Here is a 12313-nt window from a genome sequence, read left to right on the forward strand (position 1 = left end):
AATAGGTATATGAACCTAAAGATATATTTATATGAACCTAAAGATATATTTATAAAAATATATTACATATATGCATTAAATCAAATCGTAATAATTATATAATATTATATCTTTTGGAAATCTAGCTTGATTTATTTACCTTTTAATAGTTTCCAAAATATAATGTACTTATACTATATTTGTTTATGTTAAATAATTGTATAATAATTATACGATGATACTAATTAATAACATAAGTGGGGCATGTTTATTTTAAGAAAAATCACCATATTTTGATATTCTCTAAATTTATACTTCAACCAAAACTATATAATATCGGGTCCATCACACACTGCTATCAATTAAAAACTATATAGTATAATTAACTTGTATAGATTTATTTAATTACATTGAACTCCCTTGATTTCTGGAATATATATATAGTATTGATTTAATTTTTCCTATACGGCAAGCTCTCGTTTTATAGCCTTGGATCCTCCAGCGATTGAAGAAAGTAAAGAATATATTCTAACAATGATACAAATAAATACGGTAACAATATGCATGTGTATTAATTAAGACCATGGTACGAGCGTACGACTAGAGAACTTAACGAGTCAAGTCGAATTAATCTTAGCTCATGTAAAATTAGTTGTTGTAAGTCCCTCAAACTTGTAAAAGATACTCCATACTCTGATTGAAACTCGCTAGCTACATAATACGGAATTACTTTTTCACATACGAATTTTACTCTTTCACATACATTTTTTTCATAAACTTTCCATAACATACCCTTTTACTAACCAAACCTAATCAAATTAACCTTTTTCTCTAAAATCAAATTTAATTGTTCTAAAAACTTGAGTAATAGATTACAATTCTTCAATTAGTGAATTAATTGTGTTGTTTAGCAATTATTTATATCTTTTGTTGAAATTATTAGGGTTTGTTAATTAGGGAAATTAATTGTTTCAATTTTTATCAATGAAGGCCTGGTTATTTGGGGTGGTTGACGATCTGGGAGGTGGACGGTGCTTATATATGGGTGGTGCAACGTTAGGGGGTGGTGCGTGAACATAGTTGCTGCGTTGGTTGGGCGTGACGGTGCCTGAGGGTGGTGCGTCTAACTCTCTCGGCATGGAGACTAGGAACGATAACTTATGGTGGTCGGCTGCGAATATGGTGGTGGTGGTGGTTAGGTGGGGGTGGTACTTTTGTTGTTGGTGGCGCGTGAGGGTGTTGCTATATTATGGTTTTTTTTTTTTTTTTTTTTTTTTTTTTTTTTTTTAAATCATAACTAGTTTGGAATAATGTTGGCCGGCGATTGAATTGACCGGAACTAGGAGGGTGTTGAACGGAGGTGGTGTTGGTGGTGAAGGGAGATGAGGGAAGGGAGAAAACAAACTAATTGGGTGAGTGAATGAAAAAAATAATAAGGATAAAATTGTAAAAATTGTATATGAAAAAATAAAATCCGTATGTGAAAAAACACCTCTCATATAATCAGCTCACTTTTTTCAAACTCGGGTGAGCTCGAGGTCAACTTCAACGATCACAAGCTGAGTAAGCTAAATCCGTGTCTAGACCGACTCATCGGCTCGTTATAACTTCTACTAGAGTACCAGCCACAATGAATAAAAAAAGGTTTACAAAAACACATAACGTGTTACGAGAAAGTGGTACTCCGTATTTTAATAACTCAATAATACTGTCTTTCCGAGTTCTTGTGGCGAGAAGAGTAATAAGAACTCTTATCTACTTTTTTCATTAGTGTCAAAAATTAACTATCTGCCACAAAATTCAAGAAAATGAATGAGGAATGACAACAATTTTTTTTTTGGGGTTTTTTATGTGGTACCCTTGTATTTTCTCGAATTCTACGTGGTATCCCTGATTTTTTAAAAACCGTGCCACTACCCCTGAACTTAGTAATAGTTCTTAAAATAACAAAATTACTAAATCGAGTGTTTTCAAACAGTTAAATTTTATAATGAAAATCCCCTATTTACTAAATGAATAGGCGATTCTACGTTTTTTTCCGCCTAAACTATTAACTTTTAATTGGGCCTTTAATTTTGCATTCTACTAAACACACTGTGGGCCAAATTTGCAAGCTCAAAAAATATAATGTCCCTATTTACTAAATGAATAGGTGATTCTACGTTTTTTCCCGCCTAAACTATTAACTTTTAATTGGGCCTTTAATTTTGCATTCTACTAAACACACTGTGGGCCAAATTTGCAAGCTCGAAAAATATAATGTAAAAAAAAAATATAACGTGCAAGGTCAAATCTGCAAGCTCATAAGACAATCATTGCTATAGTTAAATTATCTCATCCCCATATACTAAAAAAATAAATATTATGAAATGTTTTTCCTCCAAAAGCACTTCCTTAATTAAGCAAATAAATAAGATTGATTTTCTTCCATTACCATTATCCTTTTATCATATTTTCTTTTCATCAAAGTATAATTTTATTATTAAACTCTAAAATATAACTATTGATTGAAATAAAATAAATTTGATATAAACCCATAAATTAAAGTGTTGCCGAATTTTTCATTTAAAGCTTTTACTAATGATTGGGCACATAATTACATGTAGAAAATAAAATTATAAGCTCCTATAACTAAAACACACTAAGAATAAACTATTAGCTTATATGATGAATTTTTTTTGAGAAAATTTATAAATAGACAGTTAATTTCGAGGTTAAAAAAAAAATCATTAAAACACACATTTACTTTTTTTCCTCCAATCAAAATACTTTTGCGTGAAATATGAAAAGTAATAACGTGTTGTTTTAACCTATAACTAAAACACACTAAGAATAACTACCCTGTATATATCGCGCATGCATTGCGCGGGATCTAAACTAGTATGTCTACAACTGAGTAAACGATATTTATGTTAATGGTATGACAAATTATTGCAAAAAGATCAACAAAACTTCCATAAAAAAAAACTTTTAAAAGAGACGGATTAGTGCATTTTGGGTATTTTGAGAGGTTTTGATTAAGGCCCCGTTTTTCTCGGCTTTTTAGTGAATCGAATCGAATCCGACTCAATGGAGCCGAATCAATCGAATCGACTGAATGGAGTGAATCAATCAATCGAATCAATGGAGTGAGTGAAATGAATCGAATCGAATAAGTGAAATGAAATGAATCAATAATAAAGTCAATTGAAATTTGAACTAAATCAAATAATCATGTTAATAATAATAGTATTTAATATTATTGTTACTAACAACTATAATAATATTAATATTCATAGTATAATACTAATATTAATATTTATAGGAAAAAAATTATAATATTATATATGAATAAACATAAATTATAATAATTAAAAAATAGTAATTTTTTACTAATAATATTCTTAATATCATTATTAGTAAAAATAATTGTTTCGACTAAAAACACTCAAGTAAGCGTTGCTCGAATCCGGATCGGGTCAACGCGCTCATCTCAGATGGCACCTCGATCCTATGCTTGCTCTCTTCGGATGGATCTTGCACGCGTAACAAACAGGGCCTCAGAGGGTTCGCAAGAGGTCCTTCTCTGATGCCTTACGGTACTGGTGGATAGTCGGGACCGTGCTTGAAGGTAAGGTCTCCGTGCCCTCTCATAGTAGCTCGAGTAGTCTTCTAGAGAGAGGAAGTTGTTGGTAAGAAGTATTTTACCATTGATTGGCGAATAATGAGGTATTTATAGGTTTCTATGTGTACCTCAAATGATGGCTTGGCAAGCATGGTTACCTGATTTGCTATGAATACGCCTTACCGATTCGCGATTCGCTTAAAATGTGTTATATATATTTTCAGTAATCAACTTGATAGAAGTCGCCTTTAACGATCCGTGATTTGTAGGGTACCAATTGTAAGTGAATCCGTAACAATGTTGGCAAGTGTGTTGACTTGTATGACCCCGTATTGGCTAGTGAGTCAAGTCGGTTGGGAACTTGGGCGTGCCCCATCAATTAATATTTATAATAAATGTTATTAATTTTAATAATAATACCAATAATAATTATAATAACAACAACAACAATAATAATAATATTAACATTAATAACATTATTATTCATTTTAACAACAACAATAATAATACCAATAATAACTATAACAACAACAACAACAACAACAACAATAATATTAACATTAATAACATTATTATTCATTTTAATAATAATTGTTTCGGGTGTAATTCCAGAGCAGATTTGTTACCACGTAAGCTTGTAGAATGATGACTTTGCTTGACTCTTCCTTTCGGCCTCTCCTGAAACAATGAACAAACTGAGGGCTCGACTTGGCACCGAGCGAACTCACTCCGACGCTCAAGTCACTAAACTTAAAAGGGATTAAGTTGTGTGTTACTTGGCACAAAGTATATTGTAGAGAGATAAGGGAGTTTATACCAGATTAGTGTGTTTAACTGATTATTTGCGGATCCTTTCCTCAATGAGGGTTGAGGAGTATTTATAGACTTTCACCTTTTGTCACGTAGTAGCCAAGTGGCGAAGCGTGGAAAGACTGCTTTCTACCCTCCGAGGAGGACCTATGGCGGCCGGGACTGGTTGACTCCATGCCGAGGGGTCTTGGATATGAGTACGCGGATATGCCTCCCGGTAGCTAGTTGCCAGTAGGGACCCAAGTGACAGCCGACAGTCAATCGGTTAAATGTCAAAGTCTTGACTTGTTTGTGGATATCTTTGACCTTGCTCAATATGTTGACTCGGTCAATGGTGCGAATATGCCCCATCAATAATAATAATAATAATAATAATAATAATAATAATAATAATAATAATAATAATAATAATAATAATAATAATAATAGTAATTATAATAAATAAATTATTAACATTATATTAACAATATTATTAATTATAATTATAATAATAATAAAAAATAATAATATTTAAAAAAAATAGTATTATTGATAAAAAATTTAATAATAACTATTAAATTTAAGATGAGTAAAAAATTTGAAATGAAATTTGAACTTAATGGTGGAAATAATCCAATCAATCGAATGAATGGAGTGAATGAATGAAAATCGAATCGAATCGAATGGAGCTGGATCAAATCAATCAATCAATCGAATTGAATCAATCAATAATAGAAATTTGAATCAAGTGGTGAAAATAAGCCAGAATGAACAGGGCCTAAGTCTAGGGGTACCAATGATGTTTTGGAAAAACGAGGGTAGCACGTAGAATTCGAAAAAATACGATGTTATCTTGTGGAAAAACCTTTTTTTTTTATAAATAAAAATAGATTATAATTCACATAAATAAAGGAGACATTTATCATCCGGTCATGTATAAGATTCTAACTCTTGCCAGTAAAAAGATCAAATTTATGAATGATTCACCCATTAATGACCCTTAGGAATCACTAATCAGTACCCAAAAAAGCTGCTCAACCAGTACAGGATAATAGGATATTCATATATTTTTTTAAAAAAAAAAAACAATGAGAAGGTAACGTACGTAACGGCGTATACAACGTATATATACGTTCAAACTTCAAAAAAGTACGTAGAAAATACGTGTGACTGTGATAGACCACGTGTCTACAGGTGGCCCCCATAATGCGTAGCACGTGCTCCTGTATATAAACCCACGTCATTTTGTGGCCGATAACCCAACTTCAGCGTCCCCAATATTTTCAGTTACCTCTTCACTCACTACACTCTACGCCGCACACAGAGTGCTCATTTTCAAAAATAAAATAAATAAGGGAGTAAATACCTCGAGTGAGAATATCTAGAGAGAGAAACTCCACTGTTTAGAAAACCAAATGGGAGAGGTATGTTAATGTTTAATTTGATACGTAAATTAGTTTCACTTACGACGGTTATATCCGTCTTAAGATTAAACTGGTCACTCGAGACAAATATTTGCATCTTCTTCTGTCTTAAAAAAGATTTCGTGCTAAAATTAATGTATATAGTTACCATTTTGGTGGTTTACGGATTCGTTTTATACAATATTAGTGTAAAACCGTATTAGGAGGGCAAATCCTGGCTCCACCGCTAAACATTTGGAAATTTAAGATTTTTAGTTAATATTTTTGATATACCGGTCTTTCATTCATTAGTAATTCCATACCCTAACGGTAAATCCTGGCTCCACCACTTGTGTGACGACTAATTTTGTAGTTACTATTAGTATTTGTTTAAGAAAATAGATTTATTTGGCTGATAACTAATTTGATTTTTTTTTTTTTTTTTTTTTTTTTTTTTTTTTTGGTGAAGGACTTATTTTTATGTGATTTATTTTATTAATTTGGTGGGTTGTATATTGTATGTAGGAGAAGAAGGGAAAAGGGAAGAAGAAGAAAGGAGGGGAGAAAAAACAAGAGGAAGAAAAGAAGGTAGAGGTGGTTAATGAAAAGAAAGAAGAAGATGCGAAACCGGCGGCAGCAGTGAAAGAGGAGGAGAAACCAAAGGAAGAAGAGAAAAAATCTGAAGGTGGGGATGGTAATAAGAAAGATTCGAAAGAGAGTCCGCCTCCGCCGCCACCACCGCCACCTGAGATTGTCTTGAGAGTTTTCATGCATTGTGAGGGTTGTGCTCGGAAAGTTAGAAAATGTCTCAAAGGCTTTGATGGTATATCTCTTATAAAATCAGATTCATTTCTACATCACTTTGATTCGTTTATATTTTATTGGTTTTGAAACTAGGCTTTGATGGTAAATCTCTTACTATAAGATAAAGATTCAGTTCTATGTTGCTTTGATTCGTTTATATTTTATTAGTTTTGAAATTGGTAGTTTGGCCTTTGTTTAGGCATAACCGCATAACGGCAGTAGATATAGTGACGAAATAATAATTATAGAGCGGATTCTAAAAGGGATAAATGACTTGATTACAAAAATGGCTATAAATGGGAGATAGTATTAAATTACGTTGTTTTGATTCGTTTTATTTGTATGGTTTTTAAATCGATAGTTGTTATTGGGGTTTGATTAGGGGTAGTAGATGTGACGACGGATTGCAAAACGCACAAAGTGGTGGTAACAGGAGAGAAAGCAGATCCGTTGAAGGTGTTAGACCGACTACAGAAGAAAACACACCGTCAAGTTGATCTATTGTCCCCAATACCCCCGCCTCCAGTCGAAGAGGCTAAGAAACCCGAAGAAAAAGAGCCCCCTAAACCCGTAGAGAAAAAAGAAGAGGTTACCTTTTTCTTGTCTTTAGTTGTATTTTCTATTTTTCTGTTCAGTTTGGTACGAGTACGTAGTATTTATTTTCGTAATTGGATTTTGGGATTTGAATGTAAATTAATCTGTGTGCGTTATGCAGCCAAAAGTCATTACTGTGGTGCTTCAGGTTCACATGCATTGTGAGGCTTGTTCATTGGAGATTAAAAGACGTATTGAGCGAATGAAAGGTAAACATCTCCCATTTCTGTTATAGGCGCAAATTACTCGATTTTGTTAATCCGTCTACTCGTGATTTCAATTAAATTTCCGACATGATTTAACGAGTATAATTCTTACTTAATGTATTCAGCTAACACTAAAACTTGGGGAAACGGTCTTTTAATAAGTTATTGAGAGACTAGTTTTTCGTATTCTTTTATTTGTATTTCGTGATCTTTAGTTGTTGATCGTGACATAGTAATTTCGTACTTATTTTCATAATAAATGTACCTATTTTATCTATAATTATGATTTGTACCTATTTTATTACCTTTAGGGCTACTTTTTTCTTAAAATTGTAAAATAGTCTTTCAATAATCTTATTGAGAGACCGTCTCTCAGGAGACCAACTATTCGGCTAATCTCATTGTTTTAGCGAGAGTGTTAGCTATCCTACCATTTATAGTACTATTACTCTATATATATATCTTCCGTAATGATTTACCTCACATATTCATATCTTAACTTATGAAAGTATTCCGCTATTTTACTAATTATTGTAGCTCGATGTAATTTATTGCCGACGATCACAAGTCGCTTTTGGAACCACATTGATCATTTCGAGGATGATTTAGGCTAGACGACCACAAATTGGTTTGAAACCGTTTTTTGGATCTAAACCAAAACCATGTTTTGCTTATTAGTTAAAGTTGAATGTAGTCCAATAAAGATTTGTTAATCCAATAGAATACATTTCTAGTCGACAACCGTTTAAGAACTTGTTTAATCACATTTCTAATAATTTTAAATTTTGTTTCAGAGGTGGAAGAGGCCATCCCAGATCTAAAGAGTTCACAAGTGACCGTAAAAGGCACATTTGAACCTCCAAAGTTAGTGGAATATGTATACAAGCGCACTGGAAAGCATGCCACCATAGTAAAAGAAGACCCTCCTCCCCCAGAGAAAAAGGAGAACGACGACAAGGGCAAAGACGGAAAAGAGGAAAAGAAAGGCGGAAAAAAGGAAAAGAAAGGCGGAAAGGACGAGAAGGAAAAGAAAGGCGAAGAGAAAGCCGAGGAAACAAAAGCCGAACAAAAGGAAGCTGCCCCCAAATCTGAGGATGGAAAAGCCGCCACCGAAGAAGGCGGACCGGCTACAGCCGAGGAGGGAGCGAAAGTGGTCGAATTGAAAACAAATGAGTTTCAGTACTACCCTCCTCGATATGCTATGGAAATGCATGCATACCCGCCTCAAATCTTTAGTGACGAGAACCCTAATGCTTGCTCCATCATGTAGACCTCAAGGATACCGTAGGTACGATCCTATTGAACAGATCCTGTTCAAGCAAGGTCGTGCTACTCCATCATGTAAATTTAAAAAAAATTATGGGTTCAAGAATATTGGTGGGTTTTTAGTAGTAGATTAGTATAGTTTTTTTAAACTTTTGATATATGAAAAAGAAAAGAAAAAAAGAGGATTAATTTTGTGTAAATTCACAAGTTGGTCCTCTTTTTGTCACTTTACATGTGCTCTTTGGTTAGTAGCATCAACTTTTAGCAGTTTTAGTACTCATATAAAATGTTTAAGAAAAGTTGTAGAATTAGAATTTTGATGAGGCCTTTTGTATCTTTTTGTTTGAATCTTTGTTATCTTGTGTAAGATTATATGTCAACATACTTTAATTTGTAGAGGTAATAGAATAATAATATGGTACAATATATCGGCCCGATGTAGTTCTACATCTAAATCTTCATCTAAAATGTTCTAATATTGGTAATCTCAATAATATTCCATGAATATTGTACTCCCTCCAATTTTATGTATTCTTCCCTCCAATTTTATGTATTCTTTCCCTTGTTTATGGACACGGGAATTAAGGAGAGTAATAAAATAAGAGTAAAAAGTTGGGTGGGTTTGGTGATTGGAGAGAAGGATGAATAATTATGAGTTAAATAAGGAATGGTGGGGGCAGAACTTTAAGAAAAATAATAAAATATGAATAAAAGTGTTGGGTGGGGTTTGGTGATAGGAGAGAGAAATGAATAAAATAAGAGTAAAAGTTTCCAAAATAAGAAAGGGGAAGAAAACCTGAATAATCCGTTTTAGGAAATAGGGAAGAATATATAGAATAGGAGGGAGTAATATATTATCACGATTGTTCTCCACATTATTGCTTCAACTTGGTCAGTTTGAGCAAAGTCCGAGCTTCATACCCTCCCTCAGACTTGCGATAAACACAACCTAAGTCGTAACAATCTGGCCTTCGGAGCAAATTATTAGCATTCAATTCAGTAGCTTGACTCGACTTGGGCTACAAATCTACGATATTTACAATGCAATGTAAGATTAAAGATTGTATACTTTCAAGTTTCGGTCCTAACTAAAAAAATTATAACTTGTCCCCTTCAAACTCGAAACCTTGCTAAACGACTGATCGATCCTACGCACCTCTAAACTAAATTATAACTAAACAATCATAAGAGCAGTACTATTTCACATCTAAAGTGAATTAAAAAGTTGTAGTACGTACTAAACAAAGAACGAAACATGTGCATGGCATCATACTTTGTTTTTGGTCATTTTTATTAAATGAGTTATCAACTTTTTTTTAAGTTTTGGAAGTTGCACTATTTAATTTTTGATGTACTTGAGGTAAAAAGCGTAGGGTCCCAAAGTTGTATATAGTGAGCAAGTGGGGGAATTGAAGGAAAAGTCTCTGGTCCCCAAATGCCATAGATTTTCACCTTGGTTTCTATGAATTTCTAGTACGTCACTTCTAGGACGGTTGTATCCGTCTTAAGATGAAAAAGAGTAAATATGATTTATTTGAATTTATAAGACAAAGACTCTAATCTTTTCGGCTTGATTTCAGCTTTTAGTCAGTTCTATTTATCTCAGCAAACTTCAAAGTAATTCAGCTCCATTTAGTTCATTTTAACCCATTTCATTTAGTACAACTCATTTCAGTTCAGTTCAATTTCATTCAAGCCAAAAGAACGTAACGACAAAATTTTTGTTAGTTCCTAGGCAGTTTCCTTTATCCCATCTACAATGTATTTGACTCTTTTTAAGTCTATTAAATCAGATATTGCCGTTTTAAACAATAATTTGAGATGAACTTTGTGTTGCTTGTGTATTGAGAAAAGGTGGTAAATTTAGAAATTTGACAAATTAATAGAGATGTTGTAATAAATTCTTTGTACAATTGAAGAGATTGTGGGGACAAAGAGATATAGGGAGGTTCAGAAAGCCATGGTGCGATTAATGAAGGAATGCTATGGAGTTACTTCATTGTCTTATTGTCTATATTTCGGGTAACATAGATTCTCAAATAAGACTGTTTTACGGTGTAATGACAAAATAAAACTCGTAGTCATTATATATCTCACTTACTTTCGGTGTTATATTGAAGAGTCACAAAGGGTTATAAAGGATATCACTATCTTAACCGTTAAACTAAAGCATTTTCAACATATACCTAATTTCTTAAAAAGTCACTAATAGGATATCACTACCTTAAACCACTTAGGTTAATACATTTTCGGAATTTCATCTCATTTTATAAAGCATTGTCGGGCCAAATTTTATAGGAAGCCAATGAATTGGGAACGTGATTTAACTGAAAGATGATTATATCGGATATAAACTCAAATTGGGAGTAAATTAAACTAGCTCATATCAAACACTTTTGAATTTCGTACTCCATATTACTCCGTATACAAATCATAATGACTCGATCTGAATGACCCGAGGTTCAAGGCTAACTGTCTACATCTCCTTGTAAAGTGTCAGTGCACTGGTTAGATTCTTGAAGGAAGAGTAGAGTAGTTAGCAGGTGCAAATGGTGGAACTTCTGTGCCTACCATTATTGATTATTCTTACTCTAAATGAATACTCCGTATGACTTTGCATGTGTTTGCTGATTGTATATCGTCCATTTCTCTGACCAATTTGTTTCCACTAATTTTTCAACTATTTTTTTCACCACTTAATTTTGATTTCGTACACAACTTAACACTGTTACGCCTGATCCTAACGTGACCAAACTGCAAATTTTAATTGTGGCTCTGTTTGGTAAATGGCATATTGGTCAAATTTCAGCATATTGGAGAGATTTAGCATGTTTGACTTACGAATATGCTATTTAGAGCGTTTGGTTAATGACATATTGAAATAGCATATTGAGGTCGATATCTTTATTTTGCAATATCTTTTTCCTACTAGCATATTAGGTTAGCGGATTGGAATGAAAAAATATTGTCATATTTACCCCCTTAAAAAATTATTACCTTTCCTTTTATATATTTAATAAATAATTTATTCATATCCTTATTTGTCATTTTACAAAGAATCTAAACAATCTGCTAATCTAAAACTGTCAATTACCAAACACCGCTAAAACAATTCTGCTAAATAAATCTACTAGTCAAATCTGCTAAATCATTATGCTAGTCAAATCTCCTTTCTAAATCTGCTTCTGCTAATATTAATCTATTGTTTACCAAACAGGGCCTGTATGTTCTCTGTAACATGTACTCCCTCCGTTATATGATCAATTTTGATTTTGACACAAAAACTAACAAAAGAGAAGGAGCCATTTGGAAGTGTCTTTGTTGAGTCACAAGTGGACAATAATTTATTAGGCCATTCTTTATTTACACAAATTCTTGTTTGTGACGGCACATATCCGTCACTCTTGAGTGACGGATACCATTTTACCTCACAAAATACCCACTTTTTCTTTCTCTGCAATACTATTCATGTGGTCCCCTTTCTCCACTAACCCATTTTGTTACCATTTTAACTCACAAAATATCCGCCACAAATGGTAACCCGTCGCAAGGAAGACCAATTGATTTATTTATCCTATGGGCCCTGTAAATTTAGATATTGCGTACACTTTTTTACCCTTATTACGTGAGTAATTCGCATTTTGACTTAAGGAGTAAGAATAATTAAT

The 12313-nt window shown here is 33.1% G+C and overlaps 1 protein-coding gene across 1 annotated transcript; it reads left to right on the forward strand.

Moving 5' to 3' along the window:
• Positions 1–5628: 5628 nt before the first annotated feature.
• LOC141602053 (heavy metal-associated isoprenylated plant protein 7-like) lies at positions 5629–8981 on the forward strand. The gene is made up of 5 exons (XM_074422363.1): positions 5629–5796; positions 6301–6598; positions 6962–7167; positions 7295–7382; positions 8174–8981. The coding sequence occupies exons 1-5, from the start codon at positions 5788–5790 to the stop codon at positions 8647–8649; spliced, it is 1077 nt and encodes a 358-aa protein (XP_074278464.1). The 5' UTR covers positions 5629–5787; the 3' UTR covers positions 8650–8981.
• The last annotated feature ends 3332 nt before the right edge of the window (positions 8982–12313 follow it).

Source organism: Silene latifolia, chromosome 1 (genome assembly GCF_048544455.1).
Source record: "Silene latifolia isolate original U9 population chromosome 1, ASM4854445v1, whole genome shotgun sequence".
NCBI lineage: Eukaryota > Viridiplantae > Streptophyta > Magnoliopsida > Caryophyllales > Caryophyllaceae > Silene > Silene latifolia.

Bases quoted from the DNA above. Each gene is read 5' to 3' on its own strand.
- LOC141602053 (XM_074422363.1), top strand. The intron at 6,599-6,961 runs GTATATCTCTTA...GGGTTTGATTAG, and splicing joins ATGTCTCAAAGGCTTTGATG to GGGTAGTAGATGTGACGACG. The intron at 7,383-8,173 runs GTAAACATCTCC...ATTTTGTTTCAG, and splicing joins ACGTATTGAGCGAATGAAAG to AGGTGGAAGAGGCCATCCCA.